Source organism: Geotrypetes seraphini, chromosome 5, assembly GCF_902459505.1.
Source record: "Geotrypetes seraphini chromosome 5, aGeoSer1.1, whole genome shotgun sequence".
Lineage (NCBI taxonomy): Eukaryota > Metazoa > Chordata > Amphibia > Gymnophiona > Dermophiidae > Geotrypetes > Geotrypetes seraphini.
The window spans coordinates 82,224,890-82,248,334 of NC_047088.1; the positions used below are offsets into that span (position 1 = coordinate 82,224,890).

The following is a 23,445-nucleotide window of genomic DNA, read 5'->3' on the forward strand; positions in this document are numbered from 1 at the left end:
GGTAGTGATCAATGGAGATTGCTCTGAGGAAAAGGATGTTACCAGTGGTGTGCCTCAAGGTTCTATTCTTGGGCCTGTTCTTTTTTACATTTTTATAAACGATATTTCATAACATAAGAACATAAGCAATGCCTCTGCTGGGTCAGACCTGAGGTCCATCATGCCCAGCAGTCCGCTCACGCGGCGGCCCAACAGGTCCAGGACCTGTGCAGTAATCCTCTATTTATACCCCTCTATCCCCTTTTCCAGCAGGAAATTGTCCAATCCTTTCTTAAACCCCTGTACTGTACTCTGCCCTATTACGCCCTCTGGAAGCGCATTCCAGGTGTCCACCACTCGTTGGGTAAAGAAGAACTTCCTAGCATTCGTTTTAAATCTGTCCCCTTTCAACTTTTCCAAGTGTCCTCTTGTTCTTTTATTTTTCGAAAGTTTGAAGAATCTGTCCTTCTCTACTCTCTCTATGCCCTTCATGATCTTATAAGTCTCTATCATATCCCCTCTAAGTCTCCTCTTCTCCAGGGAAAAGAGACCCAGTTTCTCCAATCTCTCAGCGTATGAGAGGTTTTCCATCCCTTTTATCAAGCGCGTCGCTCTCCTCTGAACCCTCTCGAGTAACGCCATATCCTTCCTAAGGTACGGAGACCAATATTGGACGCAGTATTCCAGATGCGGGCGCACCATCGCCCGATACAATGGCAGGATAACTTCTTTTGTCCTTGTTGTAATACCCTTCTTGATTATGCCTAGCATTCTATTTGCTTTCTTAGCGGCTGTTGCGCACTGTGCCGTCGGCTTCATTGTCATGTCCACCATTACCCCCAAGTCCCTTTCTTGGTTGCTCTCATTCAATAATATCCCTCCCATCGTATAGTTGTACCTCGGGTTTCTGTTTCCAACATGCAATACTTTACATTTCTCAACGTTGAACTTCATCTGCCATCTCGCCGCCCATTCCCCCAATTTGTTCAAGTCCCTTTGCAATTCTTCGCATTCCTCTTTAGTCCCAGCTCCACTAAATAGTTTTGTATCGTCCGCAAATTTTATTATCTCACACTTCGTGCCTGTTTCTAGATCATTTATGAATATATTAAATAGCAGCGGCCCGAGCACTGAGCCCTGCGGAACACCACTCGTGACCCCCATCCAGTCCGAGTAGTGGCCCTTCACCCCTACCCTCTGTTCCGAGTAGTGGCCCTTCACCCCTACCCTCTGTTTCCTACCCGCCAACCAGTTTCTGATCCATCTATGTACGTCTCCGTCCACTCCATGGTTCTTCAGTTTCCGGAGTAGACGTTCGTGAGGCACCTTGTCAAAGGCTTTTTGGAAATCAAGGTATATGATGTCTATGGGGTCTCCTCTGTCCATCCGTTTGTTAATTCCTTCGAAGAAGTGCAATAAGTTCGTTAGGCACGATCTCCCCCTGCAGAAACCGAGCTGTGGAACAGCTTCTCTGCCCACCTTCGGAGTTCGACCTCCCTCCAACACTTCAGAAAACATCTGAAAACCTGGCTTTTCTCCAAAATGTAACCACCCCCCCCTCCTCCATTATTCAAAGCCCCCTCTTTCCTTCCTGTTTAGCAGCCCTTCTTCCTTCCATTGTAGTTCCTTTCTCTGTTTTAATTCCTGTAAACCGTGTCGAGCTCCACTTCCGTGGAGATGACGCGGTATATAAACTTAAGGTTTAGTTTAGTTTAGTTTAGAAACCATGTTGGGTTGTTTTCAAAAGTTCATTTCTTTCCAGATGTTCATCGATGTGTTCTTTAATCAGTGCTTCCGCCAGTTTCCCCGGAACCGAGGTCAAACTCACTGGTCTGTAGTTTCCCGGGTCACCTCTTGATCCCTTTTTAAAGATGGGCGTGACATTGGCTATCTTCCAATCCTCCGGGATCATGCCTGTTTTCAAGGATAGGTTGCAAATTTGCTGCAGTAGTTCCGCTATCTCCTCCTTTAATTCCTTCAGAACCCTGGGATGGATTCCGTCCGGACCCGGGGATTTGTCAGTTTTAAGTTTTTCTATCTGCCTGTGTACATCATCAAGGCTCACTTCCATGGATGTTAATTTTTCTGCTTGATTTCCATTGAAGATTTGTTCAGGTTCCGGCATGTTGGTTGTGTCTTCGTTTGTAAATACAGACGAGAAGAACATGTTGAGTCTTTCTGCGACTTCTTTCTCCTCCTTCACCGCTCCCTTCCTGTCTCCTTCATCCAGCGGTCCTACCTCCTCCCTAGCTGGCTGTTTCCCTTTAACATATCTGAAGAACGGTTTGAAATTTCGTGCCTCCCTGGCTAGCCTCTCTTCATACTCTCTTTTGGCTTTTCGAACCACACGGTGACATTCTTTTTGATACTTCCTGTGCTCCTTCTGGTTCCCTTCAGTTTTGTCCTTTTTCCATTTCCTGAATGAATTTTTCTTATTGCCTATCGCTTCCTTCACTATTTTAGTCATCCATACTGGGTCTTTTGTTCGACCCTTTTTGCACCCCTTTCTGAATCTGGGGATGTGCAGATTTTGTGCCTCGCTCACTGTGTCTTTGAAAAAAGACCAGGCATGTTCTACTGTTTGCCATTTTTTTGGAAGTGTTCCTAAGTTTCTTCCTTACCATTTCCCTCATTGCTTCATAGTTTCCTTTCCTGAAGTTGAAAGATGTCGCTATGGTTCTCTTTCCGTTCGGTATGCCTACTTCAACCTTGAACTTGATCATATTATGATCACTGTTTCCCAACGGTCCCACTACTTCCACTTCCTTTGCAGGTCCCCTTAGTCCATTTAGGATTAAATCCAGAGTGGCATTTCCTCTCGTCGGTTCTCTAACAAGCTGCTCCATGAAGCAATCTTGTATAGCCTCCAGGAATTCTGTCTCCCTAGCGCATCTTGAGCTTCCAAGACTCCAGTCTATCCCAGGATAGTTGAAGTCTCCCATAACAACTGTGTAACCGCTTTTGCATTCTCGCTTCATCTCGGCATCCATTTCTTTATCGCTATCTCCAGTTTGCCTGGGTGGACGATAGTTGTCGGGTAAAATTTGCCTCTTTACGGATAATACCAAAATCTGCAATAGAGTAGACATCCCGAATGGTGTGAATAACATGAAGAAAGGCCTAGCGAAGTTTGAAGAATGGTCTGAAATTTGGCAGCTAAAATTTAATGCTAAGAAATGCAAGGTCATGCATTTGGGCTGCAAAAACCCGAGGGAACAGTACAGTTTAGGGGATGAAGAACTTATGTGAATGACAGAAGAGCGGGACTTGGGTGTGATTGTATGTGATGATCTTAAGATGGCCAAACAGGTTGAAAAGGTGATGGCGAAAGCTAGAAGGATGCTAGGTTGCATAGGGAGAGGTATGGCCAGTAGGAAAAAGGAGGTATTGATGACTATGTATAAGACTTTGGTGAGACCTCATTTAGAATAATGTGTAGAATTCTGGAGGCCGCACCATCAAAAAGATATAAAAAGGATGGAGTCGGTCCAGAGGAAGGCTACAAAAATGGTATGTGGTCTTCATCATAAGGCATATGGGGACAGACAAAGATCTAAAATCTTTGGAGTAAAGGTGGGAGAGGGGAGATATGATAGAGATGTTTAAATACCTACATAATGTAAATGCGCATGAGTTGAGTCTCTTTCATTTGAAAGGAAACTGCAATGAGAGGGCATAGGATGAAGTGAAGATGTGATAGGCTCAGGAGTAATCTAAGGAAATACTTTTTTACAGAAAGGGTGGTATATGTATGGATCAGTCTCCCAGAAGAGGTGGTGGAGACAGAAACTGTGTTTGAATTCAAAAGAGCCTAGGATAGGCATGTGGGATCTCTCAGAGACAGAAAGAGATAATGCTTACTGCAGATGGGCAGACTAGATGGACCATTTGGCCTTTATCTGCCATCATGTTTCTATGTCTGTAGATGGACAAGGCTCTTTGACTTCCTTGTCATCCGAATCTTCTTTCACAGGGTCCCATCATCCTGGAGCATCTGAAGCACTTTGGTCTTACGACATGGCTCTTAAGCGCACAGCCTTAGGGCAATTCATCTGAAGTTATTGCTACACTCATGAGGTCTAAGAAGCAGTCTACATTAGTGGCCTACACAAAAGCATGGAAGTGTTTCCAGAATTGGTGCGAGCAAAAATGTTCGAACCTGGTGACTGCATCGGTTTCATTGGTGCTGCGCTTTCTGTAGGAAGGTCTGAAGAAAGGTCTTGTGATTGCATGTTGGTGGCCCATCAAGATGTTGTCAGATTTTTGAAGGGAGCCATACGTCTTTATCTTCCAGTGCCAGCCCTTACCAACTTGGAATTTTAATCGGCTTCTATGGGCCCTTGCAAAGGCCCCATATGAGCCTTTGGAAGAGGTGTCCCTGCTAGATCTGACAGTTAAGACAATTTTCTTAGTGACTGTAATGTCAACGAGAAGAATGGTGGAGCTGCAGGCCCTGTTCTGCAGGGAGTCCTTTGAATTTCAGAGGCTGGTGTCTCGATTCGAATGGTTCATTCCTACCAAAGGTCATGTCCGGTTTTTATGTAAACCAAGCGATATGCCTCCCAACCTTCACACACATGGGAGTGAAGAAGGTGGATAGAATGTTAAAATTTCTGGATGTATGAAAAACTTTGCTTTGTTATCTGGAGGTACCAATGAGTTCTGACTGTCTGATCACCTCTTCATTCTTAAGAACGCTGCATGTTGGGAGGTACTGCCACCTAAAGCAACTATATCCAGATGGATTCAGATGACCATAACTTCCATCTATATTGAAAGTGGAAAGCAGTCTCCAGTGGCACTGAAGGCACACTCCACTCGCAGCATGGTGTCTTCTTGAGCAGTGTCTAGAGCAGACTCTCCTACAGAAATCTGCAGAGCAGCCACTTGGGTTAGCCTCCACATGTTTACTAAGTTTTACAGGGTGGATTTCACAGCCAGGCTGTACACCACATTTGGGTCCTCCATGCTGGCAGCAGGCTCATCTGTCCCACCCTAGAAACTTGGGACTGCTCTGATATGTCCCACTGGTCAAGATTACCTGTTGCACAAAAATGAAAGATTAGATTCTTACCTTGCTAATTTTCTTTCTTGTAAACAGGAATGGTAGTCTTGATGCCCACCTTGTTAGATGTATACTAACCTGCCTTCTGTTTCAGACATGCCTGCTTAATCAGATGTCTTGTTTCTGTCTTCTGTCTGGTAAGGACAGAAATGAAGAAGAATTCACTCATAAGAGGCTCATTTTAAATACTGAGCAACAGAACTATTGGTGCAGTTGCCACACAGATAGGTGGCCCCTTTTGTTCCATTTTGTTTGTTTTGGGTATTAGTGGTTTTAAAGTGTTTTGTTTAATGTTTGTATTAGAGCATAACAGATTTGTGTAGTTTGGGGGAATTTCCTCACACCCCTCTTTTATGTTTGTAATCATGGGCTTGTTAGAAGCTTTGGTACCAACTAAGGGGGTAGAGCTCATCCCAGAGTGATGGGAGGTGGAGCATTGAAACAAAAGAGTGGGTTTTTTACAACCCTCACTGGTCAAGACTACCATTCCTGTTTATAAGAAAGAAGATTAGCAAGGTAAGAACCTATCTTTCCTTCCATCCCTTTTTAAACAATCCCTAACATTCAATTTGCCTTTTTAGCTGTTGCCATACACTGAGCTAAACATTTCAACATATTGTCCACAGTGAAACCAAGATCTTTTTCTTAATTAGTGACCTCTAACTCAGAACCCAGCACTTTATACCTGTAATTAGGATTACTTTCCCTATGTTCATTATTCTGTACTTACCAACATTAGATTTCATCTGCCATTTAGATGCCCAGTCTCCTAGTCTGATCAGAGCCTTTTGTAAATATTCACAGTCCTGTATCATTTTAATGATTGTATTGTCCACAAATTTGATCACTTCACTCATTGTTTCTATCTCCAGATCATTTTTGAGTATGTTAAACAGCAAAGGTCCCAGTACAGACCCTTGGGGCATTCTATTAGTGACCCATTTTCTATATGGATAACTGACCACATAATCCTGTTTCCTATCTTTTTAGTTTGTTTGTAGTTCACAAAAAAGCACAGCCTCCTATCCTATGACTATTTAACTTCTAAGAAGTCCCTCATGAGGAATTTTGACAAAACACCTAAAAAATACAAATATGCTTTGATTGACTCTTCATTATCCACTTGTTTATTTCCAAACATTCTAATAAATTGGTAAAGTAAAAGTTTTTTAAACATGAGAGGTGAAGTGACACTTGGTTCCTCCAAGACTGGTTCCACTTATCTACTGTTAGTCTCACCAGGGATCAAACCCATGATCCTCAAGAGCAGAGACTTGAGCTAAATGACCTTGAAAGGACTTGAACCCCTTTGATCTGAAATCAGACACCTTATCCATTAGACTGTATGGACAACTTAATATATGAATTTGGCTCACAGTGTTAGGGTGAGTTACATTTTAAGTTTGTACTTGAGGTGATAAAATATTAGCAAGATTTGAACCCTGGCTTCCCTGGTTATCAATCCATGACTATAATCACTAGTCTGCGGTGGAACCAAGATGGCGTCAGGGACAGACGTGTCATGAGAGGCTCCCCTTCCATCGGCGTTCTAAGCTCTTTTCCCCGAGATTGACTTACCGGTTTTGCTTGAAGGAATGCCGAAGCGCAGGGGGAAACAGAGGAGCAATCTCCCGGCATCCTCGGCCTCATCGGTGACACGCCAGACAGCAATAACAGCTTTTGCTGTTCCCTTTGGTTTGGGCGAATCCGTGCTCCGAGGGGGGCAGACCTCGGAACTGGACAGTGACTTTTCGCTGGGTCCTGCGATCCCTCCCCGTCCCGGGACGATGTCGGGCAGTCCCACGGGTCAACGGGAGACGTCGGGGAGCGAATCCCCGCTGGACCCGATGATGCTGCCTTTGACCCCGGAGGTAATTCAAGCTATGCCGGGTCACCAGTAAACGGCAGAGGGAGGAGGAGGCGTTCAGGGAGCAACGAGTGTGGGAAATGGAGTCCCTTCTCCACTTCAACCTCTGAAACCCCTGATCAAGCCTAAAGTGGTGGATATGGAGGCGTTGTGGGGAGCCATGGAGAGCCTTCACCAGGTATGCTCCCAATTTAATTCCTCAACTCAACAAACTGCAGTTCAAATTAAAAATTGTGAAGGGAAAATTCAACAACAAGCAACTAGAATGGATAATATTGAAAAGACAATCTCTGAAATAAAACTTGTATCAAATTCTCAAATGAAAGAAAAAAACTTAATGATCAGGAAAATTGAAAACTTAGAAAATGCAAATAGAAATTTAAACCTGAGACTTTTAAATTTTCCTGTATCTAGAATACTATCACCGAGAAAACTTTTTCATTCTTTTTTGACTTCAGTTTTAAAATTTTCAGAGACAAATATGCCACCATTGCAAAAACTATATTATCTTAATATAGTTGAAGAGGATAAGGACAAGTCAATTGTTCATCCTGGAGAATTAGACCTCACTGGGATGTTAGAATCTTCACTTTGTTAGTAACTTTTGTTTTCTTACAAGATAAAGAAGCTCTTCTCCGCCTCTATTATAGAACTGAAAGTGTTGAATTTTACAATCACAAAATTGCAATTTTTCCTGATGTTTCAAAGTGGACGCAGCTTAGATGGAAAAAATTTCTGACATTCCGTCAGTCAGTTTTGGCTTTGGGAGCTACCTTTCAACTTAGGTTTCCTTGTAAATGTTGTATTACCTATCAAACAAATAAGTATATTTTTTATGATCCAGAACAATTGCAATATTTTTTGGAAGGTAAGGCTGCCATTAAGGCTCCTGACCCCTCTGTAATTTCAACCACTTAGGCCCTAATGTAATTAACCAAAGAACCCTGTACATTTGAGGCATATGCAAATATGACCGAGTTTAGTTTTTCTTTAATTCAACTACCCTTGATTGTGTATGGTTTCACTCTCCTTTAATGTGGACTATGATCATTGTACTGGAATTTATGACTTGATAATAATTTCTTGAATGTATTTAGTTGCATGTATCAAAGTGTTCTTTGTGATCTTTGATGTGAAAATGAATAAAATAGATTTAAATATAATCACTAGTCTGCCCCTTCACTCCAAGACATAAGCTACTGATCATTGAAAAACATGAACCCTTAAGCTACAGCAAAATTAGTCTTATCCATTGGCCACAAAAATAACCAGGGGATAGTATAGTCCTAGCTATTATTACCAGATATTCAAAACTGAGTCGTGACTTTTTCATTACTCTATCTGATCATTGTGTTTGGTATAACATAGAATCCACTTTCCTTTCTTCAGGAAATCATGGTCTATCTTGCTATGTACATGAGGACGCAACCCTCCCTTTTCACAGAGATGTTTCGACTCAGAATTGGTCTTATCATTCAGGTGATGGCAACAGAGCTTTCTCACTCCCTTAACTGCTCAGGTATGTTCAAGCAGCTGCCATGTACTGAAATCAAGAAGCAAAGTATAACTTTAAATATTTTAGCATTACAATTCAGCAAATTTCTTAGTAGAGTGACATACTTTGTTCAGCTGAAACAGATGTCAAGTTAACTGAATGTAACCCCCTCAGTATGATCAGTATGAATGTAACTTCCTTAGTATGATCAGTGAAGAGTCTCATACAAGATCATTCTTATTTTATTTGCACATTCAAATTTATTTTTCTCTAGTATATTCTCAAACTAGATTCATAAAATGGGGCATTTTTATTTTGGGACTACACTTAATTGGCTTAGTGTACTATAGTCCTGATTCTTCTAAGGATAGAGATAAAATCTGGTACAGTCGTCAAACTCTTTGTAAATGGGCTGGGGAAGCAGCAAGAAAAGATCTTCAGTAGGATGTAATGTTGTTGAATGGCATTAGAGAGTAACCAAGTTCTATTTGTCCATTATCTGCAGCTGAAGAAGCTACAGAGAGTTTAATGAATCTGAGCCCTTCTGACTTGAAGAACCTTTTACATCATATTCTCAGTGGCAAGGAGTTTGGCGTGGAGAGAAGTGGTAAGATTTTTCTTATTGGCTCATAATATGGCTTGAAAACAAGAAAAGCTTTTTCGCAACATGTTAATTTTTATAGATAGTTTGTATATGATGTGTTTTGTTAGCGTTTGTAAACCTCTGATGCAGTCTTGTTGGCCAAAACACGTTCATGTCGGGACCTTTTGAAGAATAAAGGTTTTGTAGTATCCTTGGTCATCTTCGCTATGGTTTGTATTGAGCTTCATAATATGTCTTTTCGTAAGTCTAGTATCATAGGCAAAATATTGTCCTAATGTGATGCCACAAATCAAGAGTACACCTGCTTGTGCTGCAAAACATGCCTATTCCTTCCCATCCTGTTAGATGAGTCCAGACCTTTGGACTGTGAACTCGTACCAGCAAGTGGAGGCAGAGATTAGCTTCTGATCAGCCTGATCTCCCAGTATAACTAGAAGAACAGCAGGGCTGAGCAGCTAGTATTCTTTGCCTCTATCAGATGGAGCACAGCTCTGGCTGATTCAGCAGGATCTATGACTGAAATCTTGCAGAGCAACCATGCTAGTGAGACTTCCTCGATTCTTGGAAGAAGGGAGATCAGGAGCCTTTCCCCTCTCAGGGCCACCAGACCAGACAAATCTGTGTAAACCTGTCCTAGTAGTCCATGGGGCTCCATCTGCTGCCTCCCCCTTTCCCCTAGGTTAGGAGATAAGTTAGGGCATCTGCTTGCGATTCCGGAGAAGACTTTGTTCACCACCAACAGCATTATTCTTGGATATTCAAAGCCAGGACCCATGCAGACTTCAGCTTTGAATATCCAGTTATTTTTAAGTCAGCTAAGATGTAGCTGACTTAAGTAGCTGTTGGTTACTTCATAAAAATAGGACAAAATTTTCTGCTGTCCCATTTATGTGATAAACCTGGCCACTTTAAGGGCTGATTCCATCCCTAAAATGCTTCCAACATGGCTGGCTTTGAATTTTACGCTAACTGCAATATTCAGTGGCACTTAGCTGTATTAAGTGCTGCTGAATATTATTAGTGGCTAGCACTGACCAAGAAATTTGATCCGGTCAGTGGCTGACTAAATAACTTTGAATATCAGGCCCAAAGGTTTTACTTATCCAGCTCAGAGGAGAAAGAAATCAAAAGAGTAACTCTAGAATCAATTACATCTTCAGAAGTCTCAAGAAACTGAGTAAAATTAAAATAATAATTTTTCTCAATAACATTTAGTTCTCACTCTGATTTCTCCCTCCTGGCCCATTTAGTAGGTAGACAGTATTGTTGTTCTTATATTCTGCCAGCTAATTGTGACCTGAAAGCTTCTCAAGTCAGAGATCCAGGGCCCTAACAATCACCTTAATTAAAGTGGGTATAAAGTTTTCAGCCACCTCCAACAGATAATCCTGGGACAGAACATCTGTAGCCACCATCTTGTCCTCCTGGAGCTTCAGTTTTTTTATTTTTATTAGTAGTCTTAGAAGTCATATTAGGCCCTTATTTACTGATGTTCTATCCATAAATTCCACATAATCCCAAGGATTTGCAAACTGGAAAGAAGGAAGTAAGCAATGATGCGATTAGATAAAGGAGGCATTAGATAAAGTAGAGAAGAAATCCACCTTCTATGCTCAATACATCATGTGATCTCTGGGGGATCTTTACATTAGATTGGTTGGTCCCTTTAAGATGTGGCCAGGAGCATGAGGCCCCAGCTTTGTGGTCTGATGCTCCTAGCCAGGAAAAGCTGAAGTTATTTTTTCAGCAAACTTTTATTTTTATTTACTCATTTCTTACTAGACCGCTATTTAAAAGTGAATAACATAGCATAGTGGTTTACAATCTAATTTCATTAAAAGAGAAAAAAGGAACTACAATTTTCATGTAGGAAAGGCACTATCATACAAAAGTAGAATACAATCATAATATAAAGACTTAAAAGAAAGGAAAAGATACCAGATGCTCCTGAGAAAAACCGAGATTAATGTTCCTGAGGTTCATAGAAAGCCTGGTTAAAAAGCCAGGTTTTGATTGCAATTTTGAAGTTTTGTGTTTTTGTTTTTTTGTAAATCTTTATTAATTTTAAAATATAAATAGTGCAATACAATGAAGCAATTTTGAAGTTTTGAAGTATAGTAATGAAATGTTATTTATTTTTATATTTCTGTTCTTGAAGGCATTATAGTACAAACGGGTTTAGTTCTTTATCTCTCAAGATAATGTTTCAAAAATGTGATGTCCTGTTAATTGCAATTGAATTTGTGTATCCCTGCATTGATGGTCACCTGATTACATAATAGTCATTGTTTTCCTTTAGTACGTTCTGTGGATTCAGCCATTAGCCCTGCTATTTCTATCCATGAATTTGGAGCTGTGGGAGCAACAAAAACGGAGAGAGCTGGAATCAGCAAATTGAAGAGTGAGATGAAACAGGTAATGTATAAGTCTGCCGCTCTACAAAGTTTATTATTGAATGATATTAACTTCTGCATATGTCATTTTATGGATTTTCATTTGTATAAGGATAAATTTAAAAAGTCAAAATTGAAGTCCTAGAAATCCTGCAAGATGAAATCATTGCGGCAGAATGGCATCTTCCATTTTATCAATAACACTTGCAAAAAATCAAAAAAGGTAATTTTGCCAATTAAATACTACCATTAAGCACACAATAACTTGGCAAATATTTAAGCGCTATACTGAGAAACTGGACTCATAAATTGATTAAATAAAACGAGCCTCAGCCACATAAACAGGACATTCCAATCCAAGCTAAATAGTCAAAGCCACAGAGGCTTAAAGTCTGTTAATCATAGGTTCCTCTTACATACAGGGGAGCACAGTAAAAAAATCTCAATTGCAAACTTGAGAAAAACCTGAGCCCAAACCCAAATGTAGTGACAAAAATAAACACAGTGCTCAGAATAGAACAGTGAACTGAATGTGGTTGTTTAAGTTTATTTAAAAATTTTATTTGATCGCAATATCATAATAAAATCAGGGTAAGAAAACAAAAACCAACAATCACACATCTGTTAAAAATTAATACATTACAGGACACAAGAGGAGGGTGGGTTTAAATAAAATTCAAAAACAAAAATGAACAAGGGGTTAAAACTATAGGTTGGGAAAGAGTTACCCGCTTAATTTTCCTTTTAAAGGAGTTTTAGTCCGCTATAGGATGTTTAAGTTATAAAGAATTCAAGTAGCAAACTAAAAAGCATCCTTAAAAAGCCAGCTTTTCAGGAGACCTTTAAATTTACTGAGTGATTTTTCTTCCCTTATATAAATTGGAAGCGAGTTCCAAGTTTGAGGTGCCGTAACAGAGAAGATCGTGTCTCTCCTCGAGTAAATGGACGTGGTTGTAGAAAAAAACCAACTACTTAGCTGTGAAAAAAATCTCTCCCTCTGTTGATTGAAGCTGAGAATATACACTGCAAGGCTGTAATCTCCAACAAGTAGTAAAGTCTCTCCCTCCGTCGATTGGAGCTGAAGATATACAAAGCACTGCCGTGGTTTTGTTTACAGAGATGTGTGCCCTTTTCTCCTGACGCTGCTTATTTTTGTGAAACAAGGCTCTTGTAGAGGAGGGGGTGATATTGTTTCCTGCCATTGGCCCTGTGTACAGACTGTGAATTTGTACTGCTCTCTGACGATTACAATGAGGGCAGTTTAAATGTGAGCTCCTTCTAAATTGGCAGCGTGTGCAGCAGTGCTTTGTATATCTTCAGCTCCAATCGACGGAGGGAGAAACTTTACTGCTTGTTGGAGATTACAGCATTTAAATTCAAGTGTTCCTTCCAAACTGATAGCGTTTGCAGCATTGCAGTGTATATTCTTAGCTTCAGTCAACAGAGGGAAAGATTTTTTCACAGCTAAGTAGTTATTTTTTTCTGAGCACTGTTTTTATTTTTGTCTCTACATTCGGGTTTGAGCACAGGTTTTTCTCAAGTTTGTGCTTGAGTTTTTTACTCTGCTCCCCCGTATGTAAGAGGAGCCTATGATTAACAGACTTTAAGCCTGTGTGGCTTTGACTATTTAGCTTGGACTGGAATGTCCTGGTTATGTGTCTGAAGCTCGTGTCATTTAATCAATTTATGAATCCAGTTTCTCAGTATAGCGCTGTGTAGCTTAAATATTTGCCAAGTTATTGTGTGCATAATCTTCCATTTTATTACACAGAATTTTGATAACCATACTGACCCTGGAGAAACTGAGCCTTTGTAGGTTGCATAGAACCTCTTGTTAAACCCACAGAACCAAAATAGTACATGATACATTTACATGTAATTTCCTTCAGATGTGACTGCACTATAAAAGAAAAGAAGCATTTCTATGTGGAGAATGTTGTGTACTGTGAATACTGAAATGAAGGTTTTTTGAGGGTGCTAACAGAGCAGAAGCAACCATGCCCCATCTCCAGTAGACATCAGGGAGAGCCCTGATAGGCCCTGAAGGTCTTGTCACATAGGTGAAGGTGGTTTTTATTAGACAGGGTATATACAGAGGGATTTGTGGGATCTTTCCTAAGTCTCTGGGAGCTAGAATTCTCTGAGGACAAGCAGGACACAATATACTCACATATAGATAATGTCATTGAACGGAGCCTGGTACAGAGAACTTCTCAGCAACTCTTCTAGAAGCCTTTTCCACAGCTCAATGACTCTCTTAGGATTGAACATTCCAGAAGGCACAAATTTTTTTCTTCTGGGTTTTTTTCCCCCACAATTGAACCATTTGATTTTGCTTTGACTATTTTCCCAGACATGTCCCAAAAAATTCCCACTGTTGGTTCACATGTGAGGAACATGCCATTTACTGACAATCATAATTTGGTGCCTGTCATGTCTAGGGCTTGACCATATGACTTTTCAGATGGCAGGTATTAAGTGGCTCATATGGAGCTTTCATCAAGTGAGTGACAATGACATTTAGACTTTCAACAGATGTCTAAAAGAGCCATTCCATATTTTCCTTCTAGACTTGAACAGATGTGTTATGCAGTCTCATGAAAGTCAGTCTGTTCTCACTCTCAGCAGATGGTAGCAGTGGTAAGCCTGTGCAATCCCGTCTGTAGGCCTTGAGGGAATTTCCGAAGGGAGATCGGTGACATCTTCAAATTTCACTCGATACTGGTGCTTACATCAACTCCCTCTGTACTGGCCCAGCCTAAGGATAGCAGTCCGAGCCCGTGTGGTACCGATTCCGGGTCTACACCGGCACTCCGTCTGCATTCTTTTGGCACTCTTCCAGTAGACCTCAACGGTCCTCCTTGAAGCGTCAACGATCTGCATCGAGGCCTTGCTGCTATCGAAGCATTGATGTTCTTCAATGAAACCTCGACACTCCATTAAAGCATTGATGTTCTTCATTAAAACATCGACACTCTCCATTAAAGCATTGATGTTCTTCATTGAAACCTCAACGCTCTTCATCGAAGCATTGATGTTCTTCATTGAAACCTCGACACTCTTCATCAAAGCATTGATGATCTATATCGGTGTCGTTGTTCCCAATTATGTCAGTCTTATGCTTCCAGGTACAAAAGATCTTTGCGTCATTCCTCTTCCTAATTGGATTGGTACCAACGACATCAAGGAAGTTCTTCTTGCCGATCCCATTGGTCACCTGGGGCTTATGACTCTGATCTCTCTTGTGGCCACACTGACTCCAAAAACACACTTAATGGCTTTGTGTGGCCTATACTGCTCCTGAATCATATGATATTCCTTCAGATCTATCTCCTCCTCCTAGAAGAAGGTCTCCTCCTGAAGGACTTTCATTTACTAGATATATTAGACAATTGGGAAAGGCTCTCCCTGTCAAATTTGAGGCTGACCTTAAGCCCAGAGCAGAGCTCCTTGATGCCTTGAATTTCAATGAGCCTCCTAAGGAGCTTCTTAAGTTGCCTTTACATGGGCTCCTCAAAGAGGCGCTCTTTAAAAATTGGGAGACTCCTTTTTCTGTTTCTATAACTCCATGAAAGATTGATTCACTCTAAAGAATAATATCCTGTCCTGGCTTTGACAAGCCACAACTCCAACATCAATCGTTGCTTGTTTAATTGACCCTTAAAAAATTCTCCAGCTCCAGGTTTTATGCTTCTGTGCCACCAGGATGTGAGGGTCGCATTATGGATAAATTTGGTTGCCGTCTTTACCAAAATTCTATGTTATCTAACAGAGTTCTTAATTACAACTTCTACATGTCGTTGTATCTTAAACTTCTGGCAAAGAAGTTGGCTGATTTTGAACAACATATTCCCTCAGGCTGTCTTGCAGATTTTCAGCAAACTACTTACAGTATCCTTCAAGCAAGAAAATATATGGTATGAACGGCATTTGATGCATTTGAACTAACATCAAGAGCATCTGCTATGTCTGTTGCTATGAGTTATCTAGCTTGGCTGCGAGTTTCTGACATGGATATTAATCTTCAAGACTGAACATAAGAATAGCCTTACTGGGTCAGACTAACAGTCCATCAAATCCAGTAGCCCGTTCTCACGGTGGCTAATCCAAAGATTAGCAACATTCCATGCTACCGATCCAGGGCTCTGCCAACATCCCATGTCTTGGTGAAGAACTCTTTGGAGATTAGATAGAGGTGGCTACTCAAAAGCTTACTCAGCATGAGCAGAATTGGAGTTCTTTAAACAGATCTAAGTCTAAGAGTCAACAATCTAAGCCTGCTGCAAAACCTACTTCTTATTCCTACAAGAGAGAGAATCAAGCTACATCCTCTTCTACAAAGCCTACATCAAAGAAGAGACAAAAACAACAGAGACATCAGAAGTCCCAGTCTTCGGCCCCTCAGCTCAGTATTTTTGTCGTGCTTCTAGAGAGCATGGTCAAAACTCCTCCTCCTCAGCCTCTTCCCCAACCCATTAGAGGTTGATTGCAATTGTTTAATCAGCACTGGACTCTCATCACGACGGACACTTAAGTCCTCAAAGTTATCAAGGAGGGTTACTCTCTCCATTTTGTAACCATTCCCCTGAGCCACCCTCCATGAGAGTCCTCATTCACATCTCAACAGATGTCTCTTCTTCAGGAAATCAAAGCTGTGCTTCAACTAAATGCCATAGAACTAGTTTCCCCTTCTCAGAAAAATCAGGGGTTCAACTCCAGGTATTTTCTAATTCCATAGAAGATGGGAGGTCTTCATCAAATTTTCAACCTCTGAGACTTAAACAAATATCTAGTCAAAGAGAGGTTTTGCATGCTCTCTTTAGAGACACTATACTACTACTACTTAACACTTATATAGTGCTGAAAGGCGTATGCAACACTGTACATTTTGACATTTATATACAGTTTCTGCTCCGGAAGAGCTTACAATCTAACTTGGACAGACAGACACAACATAAAAGGTTGGGGATGCAGAACACAAGACAAAAGGAGTTAGGAGTTGAAAGCACTCTCAAAAAGGTGGACTTTTAACTGTGCGGCAGGTTTTAGCGATAAGTTGTATCTGGGTGGTGAAGGAGAGAGAGGAGTCAAAGATGATCACAAGATTACGAGCAGACACAACAGGAAGGATGAGAGTGTTGTCCACAGAGAAAGGAGAACAAGGGAAGTGGAGAGGTGGGTTTAGGCGGGAAGATAAGTAGCTCTGTTTTGCCATATTCAATTTTAGATAGCAGTGAGACATCCAGGTGACAATGTCAGACAGGCGTGCTGAGCTCTGGTTTGGGTTTCAGTAGAGATATTTGGCGTAGAGAGGTAGATTTGGAAGTCACCAGCATAGAGGTGATACTGGAAGTCGTGGGAGGAGATTAGCGCTCCAAGTGAGCAAGTGTAGATTGAGAAAAGGAGCGGTTCCAGGACCGAGCCTTGAGGTATACTAATCGATAACAGGAAGACTGTGGAGAAAGAACCACCATTGCAAACACTGAAGGTGTGATGGGAGAAATAGGAAGAAAACCAGGAGAGGGCAGAACCCTGGAATCCCAACAAGGACAGCATATCAAAGAGTAGTTGATGACTAACAGTATCAAAGGCAGCAAACAGATTGAGAAGGATGAGGATAGAATAGAGGTCTTTGGATCTGGCCAAGAACAGGTCATTGGAAATTTTACTAAGGGCAGGTTCCGTGAAATGCAGTGGGCGAAAGCCTGACGGAAGCGGATCCAGAATAGCATGGGATAAGAGGAAATCCAGGCAATGGTGGTGAATAGCACATTCAAGTAACTTGCATAAGAAGGGGAGGAGGGAGATGGGGCAGTAGTTGGAGGGAAACATGGGGGTCCAGTGAGGGTTTCTTGAGGAGGTGTGTGACAACAGCATGTTTGAAGGCATCATGGACAGTTGCAGTGGAGAGTGATAAATTGAGGATGTGACAAATAGGAGGGATGGCAGAGGGCAAGATAGCACAGATAGGTGAGTGGAAATCAGATCACATGATCAGTTAGTGGGTTTAGAGGATGAGAGAAGTTATGTGAGAGGGTGGCAGGTGTTGAGGGGAAGGTTAGTAGAAGGAGCAGATGGAGGAAGGGAAGGGAGAAGCAGCCTGGTTGAGAGTTCAAGGTGAATCTCCTGAATCTTATTGTAAGAGGCCTACACACACATATCCCCACATTCCAATCACAGAAAGTTTCTGCGTTTTTGGATAGCTCATCAGTACGTCCAGTACAGAGTTCTGCCATTTGGCCTGGCTTCTCCAAGAGTATTCACCAAGTGCCTAGTGGTTGTGGCAGCAACCCTTCGTACTCATGGTTTTCAAGTATTTCCATATCTGGACGACTAGCTGATAAAAGCTACATCTCCTCAAGCAGTACATTCAGCCACACAGTTGATGATAACTTTTCTTCAGCTCCTAGGATTCGAAGTCCTAGGATTCCCAAAGTCACAGCTTCAACCTTCTCAACTACTACAATTCATAGGCGCCCTATTTGACACCGTTTATCTAAGGGCATTTCTGCCTCAACAAAAACAAGACACTTTGCTTCATCTTTGCAATCAAGTCTCTACTCTACAAACCATCTCAGCGAGACAGATGATGCAACTCATAGGTCACATGGCCTCCATGGTTCATGTTACTTCCTTCTCAAGACTCAGTGGACTCTAGCATCTCAATGGTCTCAAATTCTCGATCCCTTATCTCAAAAGATCAGTCACCTGTTCGTCAGTCCCTTCAATGGTAGATGGATTTGTTGAATCTTTCCAGAGGTCTGCTGTTTCACATCCCTCCACATCAGAAAGTACTCACCACAGACACATCCATATATGCCTGGGGGGCTCACCTAGATGTTCTCAGGACACAAGGTTGGTGGTCTACTCAAGACATTCCACATCAACCTTTTAGAGCTACAGGCAATTCAAAATGCTCTAAAAACCTTTCAAGAGTCTTTCTGACCAAGTACTCTTGTTTGATCAGACAATCAAGTAGTGATGTACTACATCAACAAACAAGGAGCAACAGGTGCTCTCTCCCTCTCTGTCAAGAGGCAGAATACATATGGAACTGGGCAATTGCTCAAAATATATTTCTCAATGCCATATATGTGCAAGGCAGACTTAATACTCTAGCCGACAAGTTCAGCAGATTTCTATAACCACACGAATGGACTCTTGACTCCAAAGTATTGTGCCACATCTTTTTACTATGGGGGATTCCTCAAATAGATCTGCTTGCATCTTCCCACAATCACAAATTGCCTCAATTGTGCTCCAGACAGTATTCTCCTCTTCGTCTCAAAGCAGATGCTTTTCTTCTGGATTGGATGAACAAATTCCTCTTCGCATTTCCGCCAATCCCTCTCAAGACCTTAGTCAAGCTCAAGACTGAATCCCAGTGGTTCTCCCTTCTATTCAGCTGAGTGCCAAAGATTCAATTCCCTTACTGATCTTTCCATCTCTGCTCACATCCCAATCTGCAATCTATTCACCTGACAGAGTACCTCTCAGTCTGACTTCAGCACATTTTAATCTTTCTGACTCAGTACAAGCCGTTATAACTGCTTCCAGAAAATCTTCTACTCAGCAATGCTATCAACAGAAATGGACATGCTTCAATTCATGGTGTACCCTCCATCACCATGATGCTTCCTCCTCTTCTCTCCCTTCAGTGTTAAGATTATCTTCTCCATTTATCCAATTCTGGACTGAAAACCACCTCGGTCAGAGTTCACCTCAGTGCTATTAGTGCTTTTCATGTTCCTGCCAACGATAAATCTCTGACAAGTTTCAAGTTTATTAGTATTTTGATATACCGACCATCACGTGTATCTTGTCTGTTTACAATAGTAAAAAAATAAAAATAGAAAATAACAATTTTTTAAAATAAAAGTTAAATCAAAGTATAGGAGAAAATAAAATCTCTATGGAAGTTGGAAAGAGGGTCAAGACAAAGACTTGATTACAAAGGAAAAAGAGAGGCGGGGAAGATTTGTAAATTACATTGTATAAATAAAAATAAGGGAAGAAGGGGAGGTAAAACGGAAGGAAAGTACAGCAGTGTTCTCCCCAGACATTTTTTCCACCCGGTGGCATGAAAAAGTAGCCGGGTGGGGCGCGATGGGAAAATTTGGTGGTGGGGAAAATTAACCCCCTCTTTTACTAAGGTGCGCTAACATTTTTAGCACGCGAAAACTCCTGCGCTACACAGGAAAACTAACGCCAGCTCAATGTTGGCATTAGCATCTAGCGCGTGTGGTAATTCTGTGTGCGCTAAGCACACGCTAAAACCATTTTCGCAACTTAGTAAAAGAAGCCCTAAATGTGTACTATTTTTATTAGTTAATTATTATTATTTTCCAATGCTCAATATGACTTCCTTTTTTAAGGTTTGACACTTGTGCCAGAATATTTTTACTTAATTTAAGAAGCATCCAATGCTAGAAGGGAATAATTAGATATTTGCCCTCTTTCAAATGGTATAGAGCAGGGATCTCAAAGTCCCTCCTTGAGGGCCGCAATCCAGTTGGGTTTTCAGGATTTCCCCAATGAATATGCATTGAAAGCAGTGCATGCACATAGATCTCATGCATATTCATTGGAGAAATCCCGAAAACCCGACTGGATTGCAGCCCTGAAGGAGGGACTTTGAGACCCCTGGTATAGAGGTTTAAAAAAGGGAAAGGCGTTAATGAAGTCATTAGGTTCAATTTAGCCATTTATTTCTGCATGAATTTAAACAACTAAAAAAAAAAGATAAATATAGCTCATCCAGTCATACAAGAATGGCTCTACAGCAGGAGTGCCCACACTTTTTGGGCTTGCGAGCTACTTTTAAAATAACCAAGTTAAAATGATCTACCAACAATAAAATTTTAAAAAACACAAAAGCACACTGTACGCAGAGAAAATGTTAATTATCATTTATATTCCGCGAGTTTTCAAAGAGGTCAAGGCAGATGACTTTATGCAATGTCACCTCAGGAACAACTGTACAAAAATAAACAAATATACCCCCTCCCTTTTTACTAAACCACAATAGCGGTTTTTAGCGCAGGGAGATGTGTTGAATGCCCTGCACTGCTCTCGATACTCATAGGCTCCCTGCGCTAAAAACCGCTATTGCGGTTTAGTATAAGTGGGCCATAGTGCAAAATATAGACAGCAGATATAAATTCTCAAAATGGACACATTTTGATCACTAAATTGAAAATAAAATCATTTTTCCTACCTTTTTGTCTGGTGATTTCATGAGTCTCTGGTTGCACTTCCTTCTTCTGACTGTAAATCCAATATTTATTTCTTTCTGCCACTTCCCTTTTCTTTCTGTCTCTCTTTCTTTCTCTCTCCCCCCTGACTGCCTGTTTCTCTCTCCCCCTGCCTCTTCTTTATTTCTGCCTTTCTTTCTCTCTCCCCCTGTCCCCCCCAAGCCATCATGCCGATTTATCCACTTCCCCCATTCTTTCCCTACCCCCTAAGCCACCACACCGATTTCTCCCTGCTGCTTCCCTGAGCTAGGCCAGGCATGTACAAGCACCGGACTCACAAGACTTTACCTCTGACGTCAATTCTAACGTCGGAGAGGAAGTTCCAGGCCAGCCAGGCAGCGATTGGCTGGCCCAGAACTACCTCACTGACGTCAGAATTGACGTCAGAGGTGAAGTCTTGTGAGTCTGGTGCCTGGCCTGGCTCGGGGAGGCAGGAAGAAAAAGATTGCAAAGGCAAAGCAATCGACTCACATTGCCTTTGTGATCTACTGGTTGATCGCGATCGACTATTTGGGCACCCTGCTGTTATGGTATCCTGTCCTGACCTGAGGAAAGGGGTTTAGTCCCCAAAAAACTGCCTTATTTCAATTTCCTATTTATGAACTTTAATTAATACAGTTACAATACTATTTGATTCTACGTAAAGCAACAAAAAAAAAATTTTTTTCTACCTTTTGTCGTTTCTGCTTTAATTATCTTCTCTTCAGCGTTTATCCTCGCTCCCTTCAATGCAACATCTGTCCTCTCTTTGCCCCTTCCACCCAGCCTCTGCCCTCTCTCTCTCTACCCCTTCCATCTACTGTCCACCCTCTCTCTGCCCCTTGCATTCTCTGTCCACCCTCTCTGCTCTTTCCATCCAGTGTCCGCCCTTTTTCTGTTCTATATGGCATCTTCCCTCTTTCTATGTCCCTTCAATAAACTGTATATCCTGTGCCCTTTCTCTCCTTTGTACATGATTCATTTCAGTTTCACCCCTCCCCTATGCTCTGGCATCTCTCTCTTCTCCTTTCCTACCTTCCTTCCCACTCCACCCCATGGTCTGGCATCTCTATCTCCTTCCCTTCTCTTCCCCATGCCCTAGCATCTCCTTCCTCCCCCATATGCGCTGACATCTCTCCCCCCCATGGTCTGGTAGCTCCTTTCCTTTCCCTCCCTCCCATGGTCTTGGCATCTCTTGCCTCTCCTCTCCTTTCCCTAGTCTTCCTTCTCCCCTCTCTCTCCCCAATTAGGTGCTTCTGCAGCAGCACTTCTCATCCCCCTCCCCCCCAATTGGGTGCTGCTGCAGCACTTCTCTTTCCCTCCCCCTCCCCAATTGGGTGCTGCTGCTGCACTTTTCTTCCCCTCCCCAATTGGGTGCAGCAGCAGATTTTCTCTTCCCCCCCCCAAATTGGGTGCACCAGCTTTTCTCTTCCCCCTCCCCCCCCCAAAAAAAAATTGGGTGCAGCAGCAATATTTCTCTTCCCTTCCCCCAAAAATGGGTGCAGCAGCAGAATATTTTTCTTCCCCCTCCCCTCCCCTATTCGGTGCAGCAACAGCATTTCTCTTCCCATCCTTCCCAGCTCACAAACCCGGTAGTCGCTAGGCAAGTTGTAAGCTTCCCTCCATCGCTGACCTATCTTTCATAGATCAGCGATGGAGGGAAGCTTACAACTTGCTGCTTTTACTTGCTTCGGGCCTTCCTCTTTGCCGGGTCCTGCCTACTTTCTGTTTCCATGAAGGCAGAACCCGGCAGCGAGGAAGGCCCGAAACAAGTAAAAGCAGTAAGTTGGAAGCTTCCCTCCAGGGCTCTGTGTGCGTGCTGGCTTCCCTTCTCTCCGAAACCGGAAGTTGCGTCCCGTGGGGGGGAGGGAAGAGAAGGGAAGCCGGCATGCACACAGAGCCCCGGAGGGAAGCTTACAATTTACTGCTTTTACTTGCTTCGGGCCTTCCTCGCTGCCGGGTCCTGCCTTCACAGAAACAGAAATTAGGCAGGACCCGGCAACAGGAAGGCCCGAAGCAAGTAAAAGCATGCTGGCAAAAAAAAAAAAAAAAAAAAGGCAGGTGTCAAACAAAATTTTCGGCAGCGAGTCAGCCCGGGAAGGAGCAGCAGGATTAGCTGGGCGGTCATCTAAATCAGCCGGGCGCAGCGCCCGGCTGTAAGGCCCTGGGGAGAACACTGGACAGGGTATTGCTTCCTAGAAGCGTTTTTGTTTTCCCATGTTTTTTGGGTATTCAGTTGGAGTTTTGATAAGCTTCTTTGAAAAGGAATGTCTTAAGGTGTGTCTTAAACTTATTTAAAGAATTTTTAGATCGAAGGTTTGATGGCATTGCATTCCAAAGGATGGGCGCAACAACAGAGAAAATTGTATTTCTAGTATAGTAGATATCCTTAATAGGGGGGGGGACTGTTAGTAGATTCTGGTTAGTGGACCTGAGGGCCCTGGATGGAGTATATGGAATAAGATATTTATCTAGGACGGCTGGCTTGTTTCCCAGTCTATGAAAGACCTTTTCAACTCCAATCCTCCGCTCAAGCCTCCTCTAGTTGTCTGGGATCATAATGTTTGAGGAAGCTGCCATTTGAACCACTGGCATCTACTCTTAAGTTTCTCACTTGTAAAGTAGCCTTCTTGATTTCTTTCACTTCGGCCCATAGAATGAGTGAACTTCAAGTAATGGCTTCCGATCCACCATACACAGTTTTTCATCATGACAAGGTGGTTTTCCGGATACATTCTAAATTCCTTCCAAAAGTAGTCACGGAATTTAATCTAAATCAATCCATTGCGCTTCCAGTTTTCTTCCAAAA

General features: G+C 42.1%; 1 protein-coding gene across 4 annotated transcripts in view; it reads left to right on the forward strand.

The window, feature by feature from the left end:
* The window catches only part of PHKA1 (phosphorylase kinase regulatory subunit alpha 1), a 252,951-nt gene that overhangs the window by 193,493 nt on the left and 36,013 nt on the right, over positions 1-23,445 (forward strand). For all 4 annotated transcript variants that reach the window (XM_033946131.1, XM_033946129.1, XM_033946130.1 and 1 more), the window contains exons 25-27: positions 8,301-8,430; positions 8,912-9,013; positions 11,310-11,425. In XM_033946131.1, the coding sequence (XP_033802022.1) occupies positions 8,301-8,430; positions 8,912-9,013; positions 11,310-11,425 (348 nt within the window). The remainder of the gene's footprint in view (positions 1-8,300; positions 8,431-8,911; positions 9,014-11,309; positions 11,426-23,445) is intronic.